Source organism: Phodopus roborovskii, unplaced genomic scaffold (genome assembly GCF_943737965.1).
Source record: "Phodopus roborovskii unplaced genomic scaffold, PHOROB, whole genome shotgun sequence".
Taxonomy (NCBI): domain Eukaryota; kingdom Metazoa; phylum Chordata; class Mammalia; order Rodentia; family Cricetidae; genus Phodopus; species Phodopus roborovskii.
Genome location: NW_026125622.1, coordinates 28,063 through 53,930, shown reverse-complemented (window position 1 = coordinate 53,930; position 25,868 = coordinate 28,063). Strand labels below are relative to the sequence as shown.

The window sequence follows — 25,868 nt, the reverse complement described above, 5'->3', positions numbered from 1 at the left end:
CTCCTCAAAAACAATTATGTCAGAGAAATATGAAATTGTGTATCTGGATCTTACAATGTACAGAAAAAGTTAGTGGAAACAGAATAGTTGTAGGTGGCATAAAATATTTTAAAACATAACAGTTTTATCTCTTGTCATTAACTTGTTTTGAGGGATACAAAATCAGTTTATCAGAAGCTATAGATTTATAGAAAGAAAGAAATTCTGCATTCTGTACTCTGGTGAATGGATTGGAAAGACAATTCCTACTTTTGACATAGTTTGCTCCAGGAAAGAGACATAGAACTCTCACAAATTTAAGCATAGTAGCAGACAAGTAAGTTGTGACCATATTGTTTTTTCTTACCATGGTAGTAGATATTTACTAAAATTAGAATTGAGGTTTACATTGTAAAGAGTGGCATGGTGATAAATATTTAATCCCTTTCTGTGCATCAACCCTTGTCTACACACTCCATCACAGCCAGTTTTCAGTCCATAACCATGATTTCACAGAATGGAGAGTTTAGGAGAGATGGACAGTTAACTCTCCTGATTCAGAGGACACAATGACTTGTCTTAACAGACAGAGTATGATGTGATGAAGTGCCTCAATACTCTTTGCAAGTGGAACGGTTATTAAAACTGAGTTGTGAGCCTGTAGAGTAAATAGAAGTAGCCTGCTCCTACCAATGATAAAACAGAAAAAAAAACTTTGTCCCTTAGATTATGTGTTCAGTCCAGTATGTCAGTTCTGTCATCCTCTGTCCTGAGTAGCAAGTCTGTGTCTTATGATTTAGAATGCCCTTGTAGAATCTGCAGGGAGTTTAGACTCCAAATAAACTCATTAATTTTTCTTTATTTTTACATAAAAGTTTTTTTGGAATGCAACTGTTTTAATTCCTTCAGGGGATATTCATTGTTTGCCGTGGTTAACTGGTGGGCACCTAAAATACTTACACTTTTTTTTTTTATAGAAGTTGCTGGCAACTGTTAAACCTGCTGTTATTTTAATATTTGAGAAATGAAAAAATGTATAAAGTGTTTATAAATTTGAGTATACTCATCTGATTTTTACCCTACAATCATCTGATTTTTACCCTAACTAAAAATTCTTATGTTTGGCTTGTTAAAGTTAACTTTCTATTTTAGGCAACTTATAAAAATCTAGAAAGAGATAAATCTAAACTTGAAGAAGAAATATTACTTATAGAGAAGAAACTAGAAGAAGAGAGAGCTAAGCATTATGAAGAAGAGAAATTGGTGAGTCTTATATATTCCAAGAGAATTATGAATCTTACCTATAAATTAAATATTGATTAAAATATTATATGTGAGCCAACCATAGTGGCACAAACTTATAATACCAGCACTTGGGAGGAAGAAACAACAGTTCCAAGCTATCCTGCCCTGAACAGGGAGGGGATATACTATCTTCAAAAATGTAAATAAACTCATGTATATAAAAAATGGAATGCAGGCTGGGCATTCTTGACAAATGCCTTTAATCTTAGCACTCTGGAGGCAGAGGCAGGCAGATCTCTGTGAGTTTGAGGCCAGCCTGCTCTACTGAATGAGTTCCAGGAAGGTTCCAAAGTGACACAGAAAAACCCTGTCTTGAAAAATCAAAAGAAAAAAAAAATGATGTAGAATAATATGAGAACAAAATTTTTCACATCTGATCTGATCTTTTCACCTCTTTTATTTATTTGTTGTTATGTTTTGTTTTTTCAAGACAGGATTTCTCCATGTAATAGCTCTGGCTGTTGTGAAACTCACTATGCAGACCAGGCTGGCCTGGAACTCACAAAGATCCACCTCCCTCTGCCTCCTGTTTTCTGGGATTAAAGGCATGTGCCAACACCTCCCATCAAACTTTTACTTTTTAGATGTTATGATGAGTGGCTTGTGCATATTCCTGTTTTCTTATTGTTTATATTCATTGACATAGTATTAGAATATAGTCCTGTATGTATAAGTGAGGCTGGCCTAAAACTCATGACCTTCCTGCCTGTGCCTCTTAAGAGCTGGGGTTACAAGTGTGCACCCCCACACTTGGCTCGCTTGTTATTTTAAATGGAAAATTTCAATGTTTACGTTGGAAGTAACCATAAAGAATATAACTTGAATATTCATAGTGAAAAATATATAACATATATAATATATATATATATATATATCATTTATTTTACTTTAAATTCTGGATTAAGCAAAATCTTGATGTGTGTGAGATTATTTAACATACGAATTAGTGGGTTCACCTTAAACCTGAAAAGTTCTATGATGTATTGCTTTTTTAAGGACATCATGTGATTACATAATTTTTAAAATCCTTGTGAGCACTTGGAATGCAAGCTGACAAGGCCTCCTTATCTGGCCTCTCCCTTTTATTAACAGTAAATTAACAATGTACCTCACTAATGCATGTTGTCTTGGAGCAAAATGGACTTATTAAATACTTACTGACTGATACTGTCTTTTCAGATGAGTGACCTTTCTAAAATGATCCAGTCTCTAGCAGATGAATCACAGTCTGTCAAATCACAGCTAGCTGAAGTAAGTTAAGTTGAAATAAATTAGTCTGTCACTTCTGAAGACCATTTATGTTTCATATTATTATTAGGTATATTTGTCAGAGTTTTTTAGAGGAACAGAACTTATGAGATGTCATCTATCTATCTATCTATCTAAATAGATATCTATCTATATATCAGGTATTTATTAAAGCGATTTCCAGGCTGTGTTCCACTCAGACCAGCAATGTCAGTCTACCAACAGAGAGTCCAAGAATCCAGCACTTTCTCAGTCCATGAGGCTGGATATCTCACCTGATACTCAGTATACACTGGAATACCAAAGAAGTAGGCTGTAATGCCAGTGAGGGTGAGGACCAGCAAGCTTCCTCTTCCATGTCCTTTAGATAGGCTGCTGCCAGAAGGTATAGCCTGGAATATAGGTGGATCTTCCCACCTCAAAAGATCCAGATTAAATGTGGGTCTTGCCACTTGAAATTATTTAATTTAGAAACAGTACTCACAGCTTCCTTGGGTTTTAGTTAATTCCAGTTATCATTGATAACCAAACAGCCATCACATTAGGTAATAAAATATTGTTAGTATTTGAAATGTAGCCAATCTTAAATATGCATTTGTTTTAATGTGTTACTTTGATTGAAATTCATTTTCCTCTAGATATATTTAACCTAGGAATGTATCTGAGCACTCTTGAAGTTGTGTAACATGTATCAATAATAAATAGATTTGCTTCCTGCTGTATAAAGTTTAGGTCAGGAGACAAAGTGTAAGGAGTGTGGGGTCTTTCTCTAATATCTACTCCTACACTAGTGAGCATGGAAGAGAGAGGTCACCAGTGGACTGTCCTCCTGAGACCTCCAGAAAGCCTTCAATTCTAGTTAGAGTTTCTTTTCTAAAATCACAAAGTGGGCAGGCAAGCAAGCAAATTTTTCTGAAGTGTACATGGCAGTAGCAGGTTGCTAAGGGTGACAACCCATTCTTTCAGCGATTTCTCCAGGTTATTCCCTTCCTGGTAGCAAGTGAAGCCATGTTTGGCAAATAGGCAGTAAAGCAGTGTTTTAAGTAAGCCGCTAAATATACCAATAATTCTGTAACTAATAATTGTTCTTTTCTATTTCAGTAGTTAACAAAATGGTCTGCATTGTACATGGAAGGTTCAATAATTTGTTCAAAGTCATGTGGCAAATGACTTTGTCTATCAAAGTAGTGTTGATACTGCCTCTGCTGTAAATAGTGGAATGTTTTGGCTTTTGCTTACATTTTTTATGTTCTTCAGAAAAGACATAATCAGGCGGCTTTCTGCGAAATTGTTATAAACGGTGTATTTCTCTTACTTAGGCCAAAACCACACTAAGAATATTTGAAATAAATAAAGAACGACTTAAAGGAGTAATAACAGATACCTTGAATGAAAATTCTCAACGTCAGGAAAGTGTGCGTCAGGTTTGTAGACTACAGATATTTTTTTAGATATGAATATAGCCTTTGATGTTGTGGGTACTCACATATGAACCATGTGTGGAGTTGTGTAGTGAATGAGTAAGCTTATGAGAACAGAAAGTCTCCCCTGCAGACTCCCATAAAGGATTTAAAAGTGTGTTCTTCCATCTGTCTTCTCCCCTGATAGAAGGCAGTCAGAATTTTTACTCTCACAGGAGACATCGGCTAACAGGATTCCTCACAATAAAGACTGCAGTAAGAGTTAACAGATTACCAATTGGGGTGCTAGAGGAGGGAGGAGTTCTTGGGTAATGTAAAGTGAAATCTTACCTTTTATCCTCACCCTCTTCTCTCCTAGACACTAACCCACAAGTGCTCTCGCTGCTGTTGTCATAAATCTGTTTGTCTTCCCAGGTCCCAGGCCCCTTCCCCTCTGTCTCTTTTCTTCCTTCCTTTCCCTCCCTTGCTGTCTCTCTTTTCCTTCCTTTCTATAGTGTGCATATTGAGATGGGGGTGTTTGTGGGGGTGTGGTGTGAGAGTTTGACTGTGCACAGGTGTGACATGGTGTTTGTCCTTACCTTTACTTTGTTACAGACATACTGTCCTTTTCCTCTTGTGGAAACGCCTTTACTATCTTCCCAAATTACTAGTGTGACATTTTCTTCTTACAGTATTATGGATCTCTGAATAGTAGTCTGTCTGACTTGACTATATATCCTGAGTTGCCCGATGTTTTATTTTACTACTTGGCTTCCTGTAATGGATATTTGTAATCTATCTCAATGGAAATGCCAATCACTCAACTACCTTGGCTAATTTGTTCATTTACAATTCTATTATTGTCATTATTGTTATTTTTTTTGAGAGTGTCTTGTATTGAAATTCAGGGTGACCTGGAACTTACTGAGGTACTCAGTCTCCTAATTGCTGGGTTCAAAGTTATGTGTGTGCCTACTGCCAGATTTTTCCTGTTCTATTTTTTATTTTAATTATGTGCATGTGTGTAACTTGATTGTAGATATGTGCACACAAGTGCAGGTACCTTTGGAGGCCACAAGCATCAGATCCCCAACATGGTCTGTAAGGGGAACCAAATTCAGGTCTCGTGAAATAACCATAGATACTCTTGGACTCCTTCATTTTCTTCTGGGGGCCATTTTTCTTGGAATCTTAGATTCTCCTAGTCCAATAAGAATGTGTAATGAGTGGCAGTGGTGTCACATACCTATTTATCCCAGCACTGTGAACAGAAGCAGGTGGATTTCTGTGACTTTGAGCCCAGCCGGGTCTACAGAATGAGATCCTGGATAGCCAGAGAAACCATGTCTCCAAGAAGGAAAGAAGGGAGGAAGGAAGGAAGGAAGGAAGGAAGGAAGGAAGAAAGGAAGGAAAGAGAAAGAGCAAAGAAAGAAAAAGAAAAATGTGTTCTATAGATCTACTGGGCATTTTTGTCCTGATACTACAGTTCACTCAGCAGCCAAGGATTCTTGTTTCCTTATCTTAAATGTTCTGTTTCCTGTTTCAAAAGAGAACATTTGTGATTAATTAACTTGTTTATCTTTCAGATAATAAGGTACAGTAGGTAATTTTAAAAGGCAATTGCATAGCTGTAAAGGTCTTATTTTCCATTTTTAAAAAAGATTTTATTTCAAAATTAATTATTATTTTTTTAATTTTGTGCATGTTATATTTGTGTGCATTTGTGTTCATGATTAAGGTGCTCTGAAAGGCCAGGGAAGGATGTTGAATCTCCTGTACTTGGAGTTATAAGTGGCTGTGATGAGCCCGATATAGGTGCTGGGAACTGAACTCAGGACCTCTTGGAGAACAGTGCATGGTATTAACCACTGAGAAATTGCTCTAACTCCTTGTTCTCTTTCATGTTTCTGATATTTCGATACTTATTTGCACTTCTTGGTGTTTTGATTCTGCTTTTGTTGTTGTTAGTGTGACAGGGTTTCTCTGTGTAATAGTCTTGGCTGTTCTGGAACTCACTATAATCTCATGCAGGTCTCAAACCAGGAGATCTTTCTGCTGTGCTGCATTTTTTTTTTTTAAATAAAATTTTGATATTGCTGCATTGTCTTCCCTTTCCATGTTTGGTTTTGAAACTTGAATGATGTGTTGATTATGGGACCTTCTTTGCTTGCTGCCCTTTTTTTTCTTCTCGAACATTATCTTTCTGTTGTCTCTGGCTCTCTGAGATTGTGTGATGATGTGTCACATAGGGTTTCATTAATATGTTGGATTCTTACATTCTGGAAACTCTTGAAACTGTGGGTTACTAGAACTATTTATTGTGACAATTTAAATTTTGTTTTTTTTCCTTTTTATTTAAATTTGAAAAAATGTTGTTTTACATGTCAATCCCAGTTCCCTCATGTTCCCATTCACCCCTATAACCCCCACCAAAACCCACCCTATCCCCTTTCTGCTTCTCAGGGAGGGTAAGGCCTTCTGTGACCAAATAGCAATCCAAGATTGGAGAGACTAACTTTAAAGCCCTTCCATATAATGATATTGACGACTACCTGATTAGTTGAGTGTGTGTGTGTGTGTGTGTGTGTGTGTGTGTGTGTGTGTGTTCATTTGTTCACGTGGATACATATGTGTAATTGTGTGTAGTGACTAGAGGCCTTAATAGTGTCAGGGATGGTCCAGTTTATTTTTTTAGAAAGAATCTCTCTAAGTAATTCTGTCTATCCTGGAGCTCCCTATGTAGATCAGGATGACTTTGATCTCACAGAATTCCCCCTGCATCTGCCTCCTGAGCACTGAGGTGAAAGGTGTGCATTGCTGTACTGGACAACATGTCATCTCATTGAGCTGGTTGGCCTTAAATCCAATTAGAAAGTGGTTGCTTACTTTAATAACACTTATGCTACTGTGGTACCATAAGCCACATCTTGCTGCTGGGTTGTTATTTCAGCTTGTGTGCTTCACAGGTAGGTGACATTGATGAATATGTTTGGACTGCTGTATGCATAACACCTTACAGCACTATTGAAGCTTGCCAGTAGGGATGAAACATTCAGCTATATGTATGCATAAAAGAAAAAATGAGATGAGTGGCAGAAAATGTGATGTGTATATGCATGTTTGAGAGAAGACAGGTACAGGGAGGTAATAGGAGAGATATCAGGAGCATGTGTATACATCTGTGTGTTGGTATGTGGGTATATGTTCAGGCATTTGTAGGGACTAGAGGAGGACATTAGATCATTTAGAATTACAGGCACCTGTGAGCTACTCAGTGCAGGTGCAGGGAATTGAGTGTGGGTCCTCTGCAAGAGCAGTATGTGCTTTTAACTACTCTACTGTCTCTCCAGTTCCCTAATTCTTCCCTTTTGGTTTCCATTCCTCCCTCTACTACTACTGCTTTCAATCATGAGCCTCTCTGGATTGTGTCAAGTCATCTTATTTTAGGATTTTCTAACTGGCCTATGTTTCTTTTATTGTCTGTGGATTGTTTGGTCTCACGTGTTCCTTCTGTTTGTCCATTTTCTTTTGGGGTTGATGCCTTCTCCTTTCACATCTTTGTTCTATCATCTCAGGCTTTAGAAAACATTGTGGTGAGGACTCCTGTGTTGATTGTCCTTACTATAATAAAAACTGAGTCATCCTCACTTCAAAGTCCTACCATGTATACACCTGGGAGGCAGAGGCAGGTGTATCTCTGCTGTGAGTTCCAGGCCAGCCTGGTCTACAGAGTAGGTTCTAGGACAGGCTCCAAACAATGCAGAGAAACTCTATTGGGAAAACAAAACAAACAATCAAACAAAAGTAATGAGATGTAGCAGAGTATTTAGGGTACAAAGATAGAAAGAATTGACTAGATTTTTCATACAAGTATGTGTCAAAATCGTGTACTTGATTAAAATTTTCCTTGTAAATCAATTGAAGAATATTTCTTATTTTATAGTCTTCTGCTTTGAAAGTTCTTTATAAAAAGGAACCACATCTGAGTCCCTATTTACGTAGCAACCCTATCTTTTTTTAATATCATTTAATAACACATTTAGTATCTTTTAATGATATTGAAAAAATTCTTCTAAACATTGTGCTATCTTTCACATCGTTGTTATTGTTTTCCTGTCAGTATTTAGAAGAAGCTAAAGTCATGAAAGAACAAATGAATCAACTCAATAAACAGAAAATAGCAATCGAAGTATCCAACGTACAGGCAGAGCAACTCCTAAAGGTTAAGGAAAATCAGATCAAGGTAATGGCTTGTTGGGTTTAGTTCAAATTATTTAGTTCAAATAATTTTAACAGCTTTTATTTGCTATTGTGTCTTTTTGTTACATTTCAAATGCTTCTAGAACATACATAGATTTGTAATATATATGTTAACACTCCATGTCTTTGTTCGCCAGTATTTTAGCCTAGTGTTCATGAATAAAGAAATAAAATAATGATTTTTACCTTTTTGTTATTTTATATAACCAATTCCATTTAAATGAAAACAAACATTAGACAATATTTGGGAATTTGGGCATCATTCTTTCCAAACTACTTCCTGCTGGTAAGGGGCTCTGACAAGGTAATTCCAAGAAGATGCAGAAATCCTGGCTGTAGTCTGTAAGGATGCTTTGTCCAGCTGTTTTGAATGTAGGATCACCTGGTACTCTGTTTCAGGCAGTCTGGCTTTATCAAACCACATTAGTCTGGAAGGAATCCACATCTTTTCATTTTCTGTGGAAACAAAAATAGAAATCCTTTTCCCCAGTAACTTGTCCTTGAGCTTAAATTTTGGAGTCAAAGCATTTTTTTAATTTAATTTATTATTTTACATGTCCATCCCAGTTCCCTCTCCCTCTCTGCCCTCTCACATGCACTCTATCCACCCTCCCCTCCTATCCCCCCACCCCAATTCCATATGTAGGGGAATGCCATCCAGTTGGGGTCATGTAGATCTGACACGTCATGTGAAGTAGGGACTAGGGATTCTCTCCTGTCTCTAGGTTAAGGCAGTTATCCCTCCATGGGGGATGTGTTCACAAGGTCCTTTTGTGCAACAGGGATACATCCTGGCTCCACTGTCTGAGGTCCCTTAGACTGCTCAGTCCTTCTGGCTGAGAGGCATATTCAGGAGGGCCTGAGTCAGTCCCATGCTGGCTTCCCAGCTATCAGTCTGCTGGCCCATTAGCTCCTTCTTGTTCAGGTAAGCTGTCTCTATGTGTTTCTGCAGCCTGGTCTTGTCCTCTCCATCTGCATCCGGGTTCTACTTCGACTCAGTGTTTATGTATGGGTGTTTGCTCCTGTTTCCATCAGGCACAAGTTTAGTACTACATGGATAAGTTTGTTGTTGATCTCACTCTTCGGGAAGGGCATTTATGATAGCCTTTCCACAGAAGCTCAGATTGTTAGTTGGCAGCAGTCTTGTAGCTCTCTAGACCTTTCTTTGTGTTCAATTTAACTTCAAACCATTATTGGCTCCATCTTTTATGCTCTCTCTCTCTCTCTCTCTCTCTCTCTCTCTCTCTCTCTCTCTCTCTCTCTCTCTCTCTCTCTTCAACCGGGCTCAATCTTCCTGGTCGCGCATGTTTTCCTTTACTCCCTCTTGTTTTCTCCTACTTCTCTCTCCATTTGCTGCCCCCCCCACTTCAACTGAGCTCTGGGGGATTTGTCCCTTCCCAGTTCTGTGAGGGACTTTATATGAATCTCTTAGAATACACCTTCTATCCTAGTTCCTCTGGTGGTGTGAATTATAGGCTGGTGATCCTTTGATCTAGGTCTAAAATCCACATATGGGTGAGTACATACTGTGTTCCTCTTTTTGTGACTGGGTTACCTCATTCAGGATGGTTTCTTCAAGTGCCATCCACTTGCCTGCGAATTTCAAGATACCATTATTTTTTTCTGCAGAGTAGTATTCCATTGTGTAGATGTGCCACATCTTCATTAACCATTCTTCAATTGAGGGGCATCTAGGCTGCTTCCAGGTTTTTGCTATTACAAATAGTGCTGCCGTGAACATAGTTGAACAGATGTCTTTTTTGTGTGGATGTGGATCATATGGGTATATGCCCAAGAGGGGGATTGCCGGGTCCTGTTGTAAACTAATTCCCATTTTCCTGAGGAACCGCCATACTGATCTCCAAAATGGCTGTATGAGTTTGCGTTCCCACCAGCAGTGGAGGAGTGTTCCCATTTCTCCACATCCTCTCCAACATGAGTCATCATTGGTGTTTCTAATTTATCCATTGTGGCAGGAGTAAGATGGTATGTCAAAGATGTTTTGATTTGCATTTCCCTGATAGCTAAGGATGTGGAGCATTTTCTTAAGTGTCTTTCAGCCTTTTTGATTTCCTGTGTTGAGAATTCTTTCTTCATTCTGTAACCCATTTTTTAATAGGGTTATTTGGTGTTATGTTGACTAGTTTCATGAGTTCTAAAATTTGCCCTTTGTCGGATACAGGATTGGTGAAAAATCTTTTCCCAGTCTGTGGGCTGCCATTTGGTCTTGTCCACTGTGTCCTTTGCCTTACATAAGCTTTTAAGTTTGAAGAGGTCCCTTATTAATTGTTTTTCTCAGGGTCTGTGCCAATGGAGTTATTTTCAAGGGTACCTCCTACTTTCTCTTCTAAGAGGTTCAGTGTGGCTGGATTGAGGTGTTTGATCGATTTGGGCTTGAGTTTTGTGACAGACATGGGTCTATCTGCAGTCTTCTACACACCCTCATCCAATTGTGCCAGCACCATTTGTTGAAAATGCTGTCTGCACCCCATTGTATAATTTTAGCTGTTTTGTTGAAAATCAGGTGTTCATTAGGTGTGTGGGTTAATATCAGGATTTTCAATTCCATTCCATTGATCTGCCTGTCTATTTTTATGCCAATACCAGGCTGTTGTCAGAACTATAGCTCTGTAGTAGATTTAAAAATCAGGAATGGTGATGCCTCCTGAAGTTCTTATATTGTATATGGTTGTTTAGGCTATCCTGGGTCTTTTGTTTTTCTATATAAAGTTGATTATTATCATTTCAAGGTCAGTGAAGAATTGTGGGGGGATATTAATGGGGATTGCATTGAATCTGTAGATTGCTTTTGGTAAGATTGCCATTTTTACTATGTTTATCCTACCTGTTCAAGAGCATGGGAGATCTTTCAATTTTCTGGTGTCTTTCTTAATTTCTTTCTTTAGAGCCACAATGTTCTTGTTATATAGGTCTTTTATTTGTTTGGTAAGCATTACACCAAGATTCTTTATGTTGCTTGAGGCTATTGTAAAGGGTGATGCTTCTCAATTTCTTTCTCTGTCTCTTTGTCGTCTGAAAAAAGTAGGGCTATTGTTATTTTTTTGAGTTTATCTTGTATACTGCTAATTTTCTGAAGGTGTTTATCAGCTGTAGGAGTTCCCTGGTAGAGTGTATTGGGTTGCTTATATAAACTATCATATCATCTGCAAATCGAGACAGTTTGAGTTCTTCCTTTTCAAATTGGATCACGTTGATCTGCTTTTGTTGTCTTATAGCATTAGCTAGATCATCTAGTACGATATTGAAGAGATATGGAGAGAGAGGGCAGCTTTGTCTTGTTCTTGATTTTATAGGAATTGGCTTAAGTTTCTCTCCATTCAGTTTGATGTTGGCAGTTGGTTTGCTGTATATGGTTCTTATTATGTTTAGGTATGTTCCTATTATCCCTGACCTCTCCAAGACCTTTATCATGAAAGGGTGTTGAATTTTGTAGAAAGAGTTTTCAGCATCTAGGGAGATAATCATATGGTTTTTCTTTTTCTGTTTGTTTATATGGTGGATCACCTTGATAGATTTTTGTGTGATAAACCATCCTGCATTCCAGGGGTGAAGCCTACTTGGTCATGGAGTATGATTTCTCTGATGTATTCTTGAATTCAGTTTGCCAGTATTTTATTGAGTATTTTTGCATCGATATTCATCAGGGATATTGGTCTATAGTTTTCTTTCTTAGTTGTGTCTTTGTGAGGCTTGGGTACCAAGGTTATTGTGGCCTCATAAACAGAGTTTGGCAATGAACCTTCTGTTTCTATTTTGTGGAATAGTTTGAGGAGTAGTGGTATTAGTTCTTCCTTTAGTGTTTGGTAGAATTCTGCACTGAATCCATCTGGCTCTGGACTTTTTTGGTTGGAAGGCTTTCGATGACTGCTTCTATTTCTTTGCAGGTTTTAGGTCTATTTAAGTTGTTTTTCTGTTCTTAATTTAATTTGGTAAGTTATAATTATCCAGAAATTTGTCCATTTCCTTTGAATTTCAATTTTTGTGGAATGCAGATTTTCAAAGTATGACCTGAAAATTGTCTGCATTTCCTCTGTTGTTATATTCCCCTTTTCGTTTCTGATTTTGTTAATTTGCATATTCTCTCTCTGCTTTTTCGTTAATTTGGATAAAGGTTTGTCTATCTTGTTGATTTTCTCAGAAAACCAATTCTTCGTTGCATTGATTTTTTTGTATTGTTTTCCTGGTTTCTATTTTGTTGATTTCAGCCATCAAGTTGATTATTTCCTGGCATCTACTTCTACGGGTGAGTTCACTTCTCTCTGTTCTAAGGCTTACAGTTGCGCTGTTAATTCTCTTATGTGACTATCCTCTGTTTTCTTCATATGGGCACTTAGTGCAATGAACATCCCTCGTAGCAATGCTTTCAAGGTGTCCCATAAGTTCGGGCATATTGTGTCCTCATTCTCGTTGAATATCAGAAAGTCCTTAATTTTTTTGTTTATTTCCTCTTTGACCTAGGAGTGGTACAATTGCACATTGTTCAGTTTCCTTGAGTTTGCAGGTTTTCTGCTATTTGTGTTGTTGTTGAATTCCAATTTTAAAGCATGGTGGTCTGATAAGATACAGGGGACTATTCCTATTCTCTTGTATCTGTTGAGGTTTGTTATGTCACCTAGTATGTGGTTGATTTTAGAGAAGGTTCTATGTGGAGCAGAGAAGAAAGTATATTCTTTTTTCTTTGGATGGAATGTTCTATAGATGTCTGTTAATCCCAGTTGAGACATAACTTCTGTTAGTTCTTTTGTTTCTGTGTTGAGTTTCTGATTGGTGGTCCTGTCTAGTGTTGAGAGTGGTATATTGAAGTCTCCCACTAAAAGTGTGTGAGGTGTTATATGAACTTGGAGTTTTAGTAGCGTTTCTTTTTCAAATGTTGGTGCCTTTGTATTATGGGCATAGATGTTCAGAACTGAGACTTTGTGTTGATGGATTTCCCCTACGATGAAAACGAAATGACCATCTTCATCTTGTTTGATTAATTTTGGTTTGAAGTCTAACTTGTTAGATATTAGGATAGCTATGCTTGCTTGCTTCTTGGTTCCATTTGATTGGAATATCTTTTCCCAACCCTTTACCCTGAGGTAATGTCTATCTTTGGAGCTAAGATGTGTTTCTTGTATGCAGCAGAAGGATGGATTCTGTCTTCGTATCAATTCTGTTAGCCTGTGTCTTTTTATTGGTGCGTTAAGGACATTAATATTGAGCGTGAGTAAGGACCATTGATTGTTGATGCTTGCTCGATTTAGGTTTGTTGTTGGCAGTGGTATTTTGAATATATTAGTTCTTCTTTACCCTTGGTTTCTGGTGTAGTTGGATTATCTGTTGTCTACATTTTTGTGGGCGTAGTTACCTTCTTTGGGTTGGAGTTTACCTTCCAATAATTTCTGTACGGCTGGATTTGTAGATAAGTTTTGGGAAAATCTGGTTTTGTCATTAAATATCTTGTTTTCTCCATCTATAGTGATTGAGAGTTTTGCTGGATATAGTAGCCAAGACTGGCATTCATGTTCTCTTTATATTTAAGAACATCTTTCTAGGATCTTCTGGCCTTGAGGGTTTCCATGGAGAAGTCAGGTGTAATTTTGATAGGTCTGCCTTTATATGTTACCTGTCCTTTTTCCTTCACTGCGCTTAATTTTCTTTATTCTTTATGCTAGGTGTTTTGATTATTATATGTGGAGGGGTCTTTTTTTTTTTTTTGGTCCAGCCTATTTGGGGTTCGGTATGCTTCTTGTACTTTCATGGGCATGTCCTTCTTCAGATTTGCAAAGTTTTCCTCGATGATTTTGTTGAATATGCTTTCACCAACTTGAGCTGGGCTTCCTCACCTTACTCTATGCCTATTATTCTTAGGTTTGGCCTTTTCACGGTGTCCAACATTCCCTGTATGTTTTTTGTTAAGGATTTGTTGGATTTATGATTTTCTTTGGTCGATGAATCTATTTCTTCTAGTTTATCTTCTGTACCTGAGATTCTCTCTTCGATCTCTTGAATTCTATTGGTTATGCTTGTGCCTGTAGTTCCCGATTTTTTGCCCAGTTTTTCTATTTCCAGCATTCCTTCAGTTTGTGTTGCCTTTATTTTCTCTATTTTAGTTTTTGGTCTTGAACCATTTCATTTACCTGCTTAATTTTTTATTTATTTATTTATTTATTTTTTTTGGTGGCTTTCAGTACTTTCTTTGCTTTCCTTAAGGAATTTGTTCATTTCTTCCACTTTTTGTTTGTTTTTTTCCTCCATTTCCTTAAGGGATTTTTCTCACATCTTCTTTGAGGGCCTCTATCATTTTTATGACAGAAATTTTTAAGTCGTTCCCTTCTGCTTCCTCTGCTTTGTTGTTGTGTTCCATTCTAGTTGGTGTAGATTCCTTAGATTCTGGTGGTTTCATGCTTGTCTTTCTGTTGTTAGGTGTTTTCTTGTATTGCCGTCTTCTCATAGCTTCTTCCAGTAGGTGTTGATGGGGTCTCCCCCTCTCTCTATGATACTTCCCCAGTGGGATTTTGTGGTCAGTGAGTCAATATCTATATCTCTGGGTAGTCCAAGCTCTATAGGAGGTCTCTCCACAGACAGGGACCCAGGGATGGGGTCAGGGCTGAGGATAATGTAGAAGATGCCACTAGCCAATGGCTCTAGTCAATGGCTGGGGGAGGAGGACAGAGGCTGAGCTGAAACTTGGCAAGTTTCTGCATGATAGTCTGATCTCACTGGAAACTGGGACTCTCCAGCTGAGGCCTCTTTCTTTAGTAGAGGCCCTGCTTTAGGGGTCAAGGATCTTGCTGGCGGCAGGAACTCAAAGTGGACTCTCAGATATAGGCGGATTTCACAAAAAAAAAAAAAAAAAAAAAAAAAAAAAAAGAAATATCAACAGCAGCAGAAAAATCAGTTGATGGTCTTCCAGTACTCCTTCAAAATATTTTACAACGTGTCTTTGTTTGTCTCAGTTGGACTCTCCAGCTAGTTACTTCCTTGTATAAATCAAGAATCTGTATTTTAGTTTTTTGTGGGTATAATCATGTGAGTTTTTTGGCCCTCAGAAACCAGAAAGGTTGTAGTCCCTGCAGCTGAGGTTACAGGGAGTTGAGAAATGCTAGATATGGGTAGTGAGATTGAATTTGGGCCTTTGTCAAGATAATATCTGCTCTTAACAGCTGAGCCATCTCTCCAGCCAGAGATGTTAATTTTTTAGTTGGTGTGTATTTGTATGTGCCCATGTATAGGAATGTGCATCTGAGTGCAGTGCCCAAGATGTCTATGATGTTTTCATAGATTTGTATGAATCTTTTTTATAGCTTTTGTATGTCTCGGAGATAGATGAAACACCACACAACATATCCCACTCCATATGTTATTGGCCACTGCATGCTTCCCACAGAGGCCAGAAGAGACCACTGAATATCCTGGAGCTGGAGTTACAAGTTACCCATCTGATGTGGGTGCTGGGAAAAGAGCTTAGATGCTTTAGTAGAGTAACAAGTCCCAAACTGCTCAGCTATCTCTCAAGTCCAACTGTAAATTAGTAAAAAATATAAAGAATGTCAAAAGAAAGTATTTTAGGGAGTGGGGAGATGGTTTAGTGGGTTAGTGCACTTGGTCTGCAAACATAAGGTCTTGAGTTTGAATTCTAAGCACCCACATAAGAAGATCATGGCTGCACATGCCTGAGAGTCCCGCACAGGGGACAGAGACAGTGGAGATTAGACCCTGTTGAGCAGCCATGCTTTTGAGATAGTGGAGTTCTTATTCCATGAGAGGTCCTGTCTCCAGGCAGTAAGGTAGAGTATGATGGAAGAAGACACTTGCATCTTCTTGCCTCATGCTCTTGCAGCTGTATGTGCACCTGCATACTCATGTGTGTATGATACGCACAAAAGAAAATATTTTATTGCTTTGTAGTTAACAAGAATGAACCATTATAAAACACTGTATTTGATTTTGTTTTCTCTTCTTTCTTTTCCTTTTTCTCTTCATCCTTCATTCCTTCCTTCCCTCACTACCTCCCCTTCCTCCATCCCTCCTTTCCATAATATCCATAATATTTATTTTTGCATACAGTGTTTCAAGAGGTAGTGTTTTCTTACCAGAACTCACTTTATTATATCAGGCTGGCTCCCATCTCACATAGATCTGCCTGCCTATTCCTTCTGAGTGGTGGGGTAAAAGATGTACCATGTTCAGCAAGTTAGTTTTTCAGGATTAATAGTCCCTAAATGTGGAGTTAGAAGATAAAACCAACTGTTTACATATCTCAATTGCAGAGAGATACTTAGGGTACAAAAGGATTTATTTATGGGGATTGATTTAAAAAATTATAATATTTAAAAATTTACTTGTGTATGTATGTGTCAGGTATGTGCATTCCATGATGTGGGTATGGAGTTCAGAAGACAAATTTTGGGAGGCAATTTTCCTACCATGTGGGTTCTGGGGATTAAACTCAGATTATCAGTCTAAGTGGCAGATGCTTTTACCTGCCGAGCCATCTCATTGGCTCAGGATTGAATTTCAGATGAGTTAAGTTCTAAATTGTAAAGCTATTATCATGAGTCATTACCTTCTCTTTTTGTTTTCTCTTTTTACTCAATATCCAGTCTCTGATGGAGAGCCTGCTAAGGATGAAAGACTGGAATTCTGTGCTTGGGGAAGATGTAACTGATGATGGTAATCTGGATGTAGAAGTGAACAATGACTTAGAGAATAACGTGCACTGACTTGTGGCGACTGGCTCCTTGTTTCCTCTTCATTCCACATGTGTATCGAGCTCCTCATATACTTAGACTTGGCACATTTTGTCTATCTTCATGAAATACCACGCTCCCTTTCCACCTTATTTAGCTAGTCTTTTGTGTAAATATTTCTTTACCTCTTCAGAGTTGTAGACTTCTTCTCTTTTGTTCTTCTCTATAGCCTATATTTCTTCATTATAACAACACAGCTCTTAAGTTCCATAACAAAAGGGGAACTATAGTAAGGTATAGTAATATAAAATATTTGTATTTTTCATTTTTATTTTGTAATAGAAGAAACATAAATTCTATTTATGTTTAATAGTACTTAACTGGAGCCATGGTTCATTAATAATTTTAGTGTTGAAGCCACGGTTGACTAATTAACCTGGATGCTGTAATGCCATAAGAATCTAAGCGTAGTTAAGTCCATGGACACTGTTTAGGTAAATATTCAGTTCTTGTTGGGTCTCTGTAGTACACTGTCTATCTTCCTGAGTGTAGATCACTCTACCTTATATAAATTATTATTTTATTTTAATTACTCTTTTTACTGAGACAACATCTTGCTGTAGGTCAAGCTGGCCTGGAATTCACCTTGGAGTCCAGGCTGGCCTTATCCTCATGGGAATCCCCTTGTCTTAGCTGTGAAATGTTGGAATTAGAGTCAAGAGCAAGTAAGCTCAGCCTCAAATTATTTAATTTTGGCCAGAAGAGGGGTTGCAAGACTAGATAAAGAACTAATGTATTCATTTGGATGTGTTCACTAAGTATGGTTTTATTTTTCACTGTAGGTAATCAGCCTAAGGGAGCTTTGAGGAAGCTAATATATGCTACTGAGGTTTGTATTAGTATGTAAAAATCTAGATGAGAAGGAGCAGGACCTACAGCAGACATGAAATCTGTGTGTCCTTAGTAACTAATTTAAAGATTGCTTTAATTTTTTTTGTATAAGGTTATATGATAAATGATGAGAATTTTCTTTTTCTTTTGATGTATTAATTTTCTGTGCATTGGTGGTTTGCCAGCATGCTTGTTTTTATGAGGGTTTGAGATTCCCTGGAACTGGAGCTACAGACAGTCGTGAGCTGCCATGTGCGTGTAGAGACTTAAATTCAGGTCCACTGGAAGAGCAGCCACTGTACTATCTCTCCAGCCCCTAGGATTTCCTTATCAATTTCTTTTTTTATATCAACTTTAGAAATTTTTATAATTATAGTATTTAGAAATGTTCAAATTGTACACTCATTTCTTCCATTAAAGATATCTTCAGAATATTATTGTTTTATTTAACCATTCCCCATGTGCATTCTTTTCTTCTGGTTCCAATGGTTCTATATACTCTTTTGAGAAATAAATAATAGCTGTGTTTTCTTCTGGTTTATTCCCTCTGTCAGTTCTTAGTTAATCTGTGTAAAAAGTCCTGATTGTATAGGGTGAAGGCTGCTTTGGCAGCTGCACTGATGTCTTTATGTTGTCCATGATAACATCATCACGGGGAAAATAACTGCAGAACAGTAGTATGGGGTATATTGGGGATGTGTGTTTCTTTTGTGTAATTGATAATTGCTTTTCTTATTCTTTTCCTTCTTTGAAGTTAAGTGCTTCGTTAAAAACCCTAGAAGGAGACAGAAACCAAATTTATACTCAGTTATCTGAAATAGATGCAACAAATGATGATCTTACAGGTAAGGGTTCTTGACGAGCACGTCTCCTTAAAGAGAATGAATTACTTCTGAGTTTTACTGTCAGTGGTAAATGTATTCCATTATCTCTTATATTTATGTAAATTATTAAAAGTATGTAAGAATGTGGAGTATGGTGCATCTTTGTTAGGGTTTCTATTGCTATGTAGAGACACCTTGACCATGGCAACTCTTATAAGGAAGACATTCATTGGATCTGGCTTATAGTTCAGAGTTCTAGGGCCTGCAAATTATAAGTATACCATAAAGTAGTATTCCATAGTAATTGCACTGCAGAAGATCACACAGGCAGACATGGTGCTGGGGAAAGATCCAGGAGTTCTATATCTAGATCTGCAGGCAGCAGGAAGAGTGCCCCTGGGTCAGTCTTGAGCATCTGAAACCTCAAAGCTCACCCTCAGTGACAACTTCCTCCAACAAAGCAATACTTCCTAATAGTGTCACATCCTCTGAGCCTAGGGTGACATTTTCACTCAAGCCACCACAAGGAGTACAATGTTGGATATAGTTTTAGATGTTAAAAAGTTTTAAATTTAATTTTTTCCTTACATTTTTTAAAATTGAGAAAGTGATCTTCAGGACTTGAGCTTGTAATGTCTACTATTTTAATATATTCATATAATTTATTAGCATACACAAGAGTGGCTTTACACCTGTAAAAATATATTTTTTTATGGAAAGCATTAAAAAAGTTTGCTGATTTTGTTCACATTGAAAAATAGTTTTTGCCAGTTGTGTTTGTGCTGTAAAAGGTATATCACATCTCACTGTGTTAATGAAATAAATTCATATTTTTATATCTGAAAAGAATGGATGGACATATTCAAATGTCTGTGCTGGTTAACTCAGAATGGAACCACAGGCATCTTTTTTTTTTTTTTTTATTTATCCTCATCTATATTTTCTTTTCAAAACAGGCTTTATTGATCCTGTTACACTTGCTTAAATGATGCAACATAAGACAAAAACTTCTGCTTGTAGAGCTTCATTTTTACCTGCCTGATGCTTTTCCTGCCTGTTTCTAACTCTACACCTATGATCACAGGCAAAGCCCCTTCACTGATTACACAGCTGAATATAAACCTACCAGAAATCAACATCAACAAAATAATCCTCTCAATGAATACAAGAAACGTCAATATGTAGTCAACCATTGCCACGGCTGCCCAGAACTTCACATTTCTTCCTTTTCATTCTTAACTTATTCTGTCTTCCAAACGATAGCCAGAACCATTTGAATCTGGACCTATGCTCTATACCAGACTTCATCGTTGTGAGGCCAGCTTCAGTGTACTTTATCTTCTTTATAACCTTCAAGACCAGGGTTGAGATCTGATGAGAAAAAAGACCAAAAGGGTCTCAAAGGCCTTTAAGACTTTTAATGAGCAAAATGCTTAAAAAAGATTGAACCATTGGATTAAATTGCCCTACTCACTGATTATACTAATTGTATTGTTATTAGACCTGAAAAAACATTAGTCTAATTAAAAAAATGCTGCTATCTGAGAATAGTAGTAACAGTGTGGAAGATACAGAGAGGAATAGGCACTCTGTTTTCAAGGCAGCTTTATCGAGGCATACATTAACGTACATGTATCTTAGTAGGAAGTACCAGTGTAGCAAGCAATTAGTTCACCAGTTATTCCATTGTTTACTCCTTCTCTTGGCCAGTCTTAATCCCCCCCCACCAAATAATATGGGAAACTCTTGTGTGTGTAGAGCGTTCCTCCAAATCCACCTTTTCTTTTTCCATGGTGTTTTAAAAAATTATTTAATGTTTTTTATTTATTTACTTTATTGGGAGTTTGCTCACATATATGTCGGTGTGAGAGTGTCAGATCCTCTGGAACTGGAGTTACAGACAGTTTTGAGCTGCCCTGTGGGTGATCGGAATTGAGCCAAGGTTCTCTGGAAGAGCATTCATTGCTCTTAACTGCTGAGCCATGTCTCCAGCCCCAACATTCTTTCCTTAATGCGTCATAAAATTTTTCAATAATTAATTTTTAACATATGGGAGCATTTTTCTCTAACCATCTCTCATCTCCCATAGATTCTGGCCTTTTTGGTAATTTATAGTGTCCTTCCTTTAAATGCATGTTTCTATGTAACCCCAGGCTTCTTGAAGTCCTCACATTTCTACCTCAGCTTCTCACATGTCTGCTTTATATAGGCTTAAAATTACTGCACCTGGCCTGTACAGTGCCCTATTATAGTGTCTGGGTTCAGTGCATAAAAGCCCCTTCTTCTGAGCCTGATGGTCTGAATTCAGTCTCCAGTGGAAGGAGAGAACAGACCCCTGCTAGTTGTCCTCTGACCTTTGCCCACCTGGGCATGCAGGCTGAGGTGAACACACACACACACACACACACACACACACACACACACACACACACACACACGTTTTTTGAATTGAGCTATACTTTTTCCCAGTCCCCTTCCTTCTGAGCCCCTGCCCTCCACGTCTCCCAAACACTTAGTTTTAAAAGTTTTAAAATGAGATAAAGTAAGACACTAGAAAAAAGAGCTTGAGTGTATAATGGTAAAATAATTTGTGTTGTTTTTTAAGGCTTCTTTGCATTAGTATGATTCAATTATATTACAGCTTGTATTGACCATTGATTTCTTGATAAGTGACTTGTTAGATCTGGCAGACAGCATGGATGGGCATTTTTTTTTCTGATATAGCTTTACAATTTTTGCAGAAGTCAACTATTCATGATTTCCTGTACACGTTCCCTTTGCTATTACTGTATCGACACAAACTTTTCTTTTGGTCCATATGTTTATTTAGCTTGCATTTTAGAATAATAACATCCCATTGCACATAGTTACTAAACTTTTCCTTGTTATGATTTTGAAACGGCCCTTTTGAAGTATAGTGCATTTTTTTTCTTGTATTCGATTGGTTCACATATGTTTTGGGAATGATACCTTAGAGCAGGTCAGAGTTGAGGTTCTCATTTTAATATTAGAGCTGTGTAGAGTTGTATTAATCATAATGAAAGAAAAAATGAGATATGTAAAAATAATGGTATGCTAGTTCATACAGAATTCACAATCACTTATAATTGTTAATCCATTTTGTGTGTGTCTGTATTCATATGTATATAGAGGACAAAGGTAGATATTCAGGCTTTCCTTCAATTGCTTTCCCCCTTATTCATTGAGAAAGCTGTCATTAAACCTGGATTGTGCTGCTCAGTAAGCCCTAGGGATCTTGTTTTTTCCCTTTTCAGCACTCAGACAGGTCTTATATGGGTGCTCATGACCCAAACTTTGGTCCTCATGTTTGTTTAGCCAGTACCTTACTGACTGAGCTATCTCCCCAATTTTGTGGGTGATTCAGTAGTATAGCAGTTGAAATAATGTAAAAGTCATTATTCTTTCCAGTCTTCATTTTGTTTGAGTCTTGGTCTCTCAGGAAACTGGAAATGAACACTTATTATCAGCTAGTTTGAATGACAGCACATGAACAATTTAGACTGAAAAAAAGACTGATTTATTATGGTATTAGTAACTGAACTGTTGTGTATAGTAATTGTCTATAGCTGTATGTCCCTGGGCATGTCCAATCTTGTCAATTATCTTTTTTTCTTTAAGATTTATTTATTTATTATGTATACAATTTTCTGACTGGATGCACACCTGCAAGCCAGATGAGGGCACCAGACCCCATTACAGATTGTGTGAGCCACCATGTAGTTTCTGAGATCTGAACTCAGGACCTTTGGAAAAACAAACACTCCCCTTACCATCTCTAGCCACTAAATTTTAAGACATATTTTTAATTGTATATTGTCTGAGTGATTCCATATACATTTAAAAAAAAACCCTAGGCATGTGATTAAGGATTTTTGTTTTCAAGATAGGCTTCTCTGTGTATCTTTATAAAGTAGGTGGGTTTTGAAGTCACAGTGATCTGACCAACTTTGTGTATCGTTAATATTTTTAATATGTTTTTAATTGTATGAAATTCCTTTAATTTCTTTATTAAGAACTGAAGAATTTCTTTAATTCCTTTAGTTTCTTTATGATTTTGTACCTTTGTCTAGAGCATATGCGAAGTCTCAAGTCTGAACAAGTGTCTTTGCAGTCAGGTAATACACAACTTGAAATCGAGAAACAGAAGCTTCAAAGGAAAATCACAGTGATGAGGGAGCTGTACCAAGACAATGAAAGGATGCTTCACAGGTGAGAGGTGTTTGGTAACTCCAGTGAATGGCAAGTGAAATGTCTTTAAATGCATGTTATGTATTAGAGGCTTTACACATTGATTATTGGATGTTATCAATTACATAGAATCATTCATGTTGTTTCTTTTTTTTTTTTAATTTGGTGTTTGTTTGTGTTTTCAAGACAGGATTTGTCTGTGTAGCTTTGCAGCCTATCCTGGAACTCACTCTGTAGACCAGGCTGGCCTTGAACTAAGAGAGATCCACCTGCCTTTGCTTCCTGACTGCTAGTTTTAAAGGAGTGCCCTACATCACCTGGCTACATCATTCATTTTTAAGAATGTTATTTTGTCTTGGACGATTTTCTTCATGAACAAAATGTAAATATGTTGGAATTCCCAAGCTACCTTTCTCAGTATCTGGTAACATTTATCAGATTATTGCCTTAAACTCATGCTGACATACAGGGTCCAGGAATCTGAGCGGTGTCTTTGGATGGAACTTCCTATTGTATATAAAACTGACTCCTTTCTTCTGCGCAAGTTAGTCTTGCTTAATATTCTTTGATGTAGTTACTAAATGGCAGTATCATTGTATTTGTGAACAGGGCAGCTGCTAGTCATCCTTCAGTGCCCCTTTTGTGTCCCATATTTGTTTGTCTTATCATCAAATTCTGTCAAATTTCTTAACCTTTAATCTGATGGCTTTTTATCATCTACCAATACTCTGGTTAAAGCCATCATTAGCAGTAGTTGGTTCATTACAGTAGCCCTATGAATGTCTTTATATCTTCCTACACTGTCTTTTCTCTGTAAACTCAGAATAACTCCTAAAACATAAATTGTGCATACTGTCACAGTCTTTCCTGCACCCCCCCTCAAATGTTTTAAACAGACTTAAAACAAGATTCTCAGAAACAAGTTTACCATACCCACCTTGTGAGAAGCTATAGACTATTCTATGTCTCTTTTCTTTGTTGCTATCTATTGCCATTGGCTTTCTTCATTTTTGGTGTGCCCAGCACATCTGTATGGTAAGGTCTTTCATCTTTCAAGCTTTTTCTTTCCTTCTTTTTATTTTTTTCACTATGTGGTGTTCTATGTGCTTGCATTTTTGAATCTTTGTTTCATTCAGATGTGGGGTCCCGCTGTCATCTTAAAGAAGGCTTTCTCGGTACCCTAACTAAACCAATATCTCTTATTTTGTTCCGTTATTTCTCGTCACATCTTGTTTTGTTCTCTAAACGTCCTCCGCTTCACATTAATTTAAACTCTGTAAGAAGTATGGTATTTTTATTTATATTCCCAGTGCCTAAACTGAAAGGAAAATAGTGGGTTTCCAATCAATATTTGTGCTCAATCAATTCTTCAATATCCTTGAAAGGATAATAATCAACTTTATACAGAAAAAGAAATAAAATCAGGATAGCTAAAACAATCCTGTACAATAAAGAAACTCCAGGAGGCATCACCATCCTCAACTTTAAGCTCTACAACAGACCTATAGTCCTGAAAACAGCCTGGTATTGGCACAAAAACAGACAAGGTCACCAATGAAATTAAATCAAATATTCTGCCATTAACCCACACAGCTACGGACACCTGATTTAGGACAAAACAGCTGAAAGTATATACCGTGAGGAGGAAAACATCTTCAACAAATGGTGCTGGCACAACTGGATGATGGTGGGTAAAAGACTGCAGATAGACCCATGTCTATCGCCATCCACAAAACTCAAGTCCAAGTGGATCAAAGACCTCATCATATGTCCTTCCACACTGAAACTCGTAGAACCTCATAGAAGAGAAAGTGGGAAGTACCCTTGAACAAACTGGTACAGAAGACTGCTTCCTGAACATAACTCTAGTAGCACAGACACTGAGATGTACAATTAATAAATGGGACCTCCCCAACTGAGAAGCTTCTATAAGGCAAAGGACACAGTTGACAAGACCAAACGGCAGCCCACAGAATGGGAAAATATCTTCACCGATCCTACATCTGACAGAGGGCTGATCTCCAAAATATACAAAGAACTCAAGAAACTAGTCAACAAAATACCAAATAACCCTATTAAAAATGGGGTCCAGACCTTAATAGAGAACTCTCAATAGAGGAAATTTAAAAGGCTGAAGGGCACTAAAGAATGTACTCACAGTCCTTAGCTATCAGGGAAATGCAAATAAAGGAACTTCGAGATACCATCTTACTGCTGCCAGATTGGCTAAAATTAGAAACACCAAGAACAACTTATGCTGGACAGGATGTGGAGAAAGGGGAACACTCCTCCACTGTTGGTGAGAGTGCAAAGTTGTACAGTTATTTTGGAGATCATTAAGGCGGTTCCTCAGGAAAATGGGAATCAGTCTACCACAGGCCCCGGCAATCGCCATCTTAGGCATATACCCAACTGATCCACATCCATGCAACACAGATTTCTGTTCTACTATGTTCATGGAAGCATGGTTTGTAATCACAAGAATCTGGAAGCAACCAACATGCCCTTCAACTGAAGAATGGATAAAGAAGATATAGCACATTTACACAATGGAATACTACTCTGCCGGAAAAGAAAAGAATAGAATCTTGAAATTTGCAGTAAAGTGAATGGACCTTCAAGAAACTATCCTGAATGAGGTAACCCAGTCACAAAAAGAATAAAATTGTATGTACTCAATCATATATGTATTTTAGACTGAGCAAAGGATCACCAGCCTATAATTAACACTGCCAAAGAAATTAAGATGCAAAGAGGATTCTAAGAGATTCATATAAGTTCCCTCACAGAAGGGGAAAGGGACAAGATCTCCTGAGCATATGGGGAGTGGTGGGGCAGTGAGTGGAGAGGGAGCTAGGAGGAAGAGAAGGGGAGGAGAGGGAAGCATGTAGGCCTAGGAAGATTGAGTCAGGGGGGGAATAGATGAGAAGAGAGAGGGAACATAATAGAGGGAGCAATTATATGTTTGAAGAGAAAAATGAACCTAGAGAAATATCCAGAGACCTTCAAGTCTCACTGCAAGTAACAATTTGAGCAACAGTGGAAGGGCTACCATAAAT

The 25,868-nt window shown here is 37.6% G+C and overlaps 1 protein-coding gene and 1 non-coding gene across 2 annotated transcripts in view; one reads left to right on the top strand and one right to left on the bottom strand.

Moving 5' to 3' along the window:
- The window catches only part of LOC127217085 (melanoma inhibitory activity protein 2-like), a 30,617-nt gene extending 7,783 nt beyond the window's left edge, over positions 1 to 22,834 (top strand). The window contains exons 6-14 of the mRNA XM_051177919.1: positions 1,132 to 1,242; positions 2,464 to 2,535; positions 3,852 to 3,956; positions 8,053 to 8,175; positions 16,799 to 16,909; positions 17,509 to 17,587; positions 17,728 to 17,774; positions 18,531 to 18,621; positions 22,692 to 22,834. Of these exons, the coding sequence (XP_051033876.1) occupies positions 1,132 to 1,242; positions 2,464 to 2,535; positions 3,852 to 3,956; positions 8,053 to 8,175; positions 16,799 to 16,909; positions 17,509 to 17,587; positions 17,728 to 17,774; positions 18,531 to 18,621; positions 22,692 to 22,834 (882 nt within the window). The remainder of the gene's footprint in view (positions 1 to 1,131; positions 1,243 to 2,463; positions 2,536 to 3,851; positions 3,957 to 8,052; positions 8,176 to 16,798; positions 16,910 to 17,508; positions 17,588 to 17,727; positions 17,775 to 18,530; positions 18,622 to 22,691) is intronic.
- On the bottom strand, positions 19,868 to 19,997 carry LOC127217088 (small nucleolar RNA SNORA61). The gene has a single exon (XR_007834073.1). It is a non-coding gene; the product is annotated as a small nucleolar RNA SNORA61 (small nucleolar RNA).
- Positions 22,835 to 25,868: the final 3,034 nt, after the last annotated feature.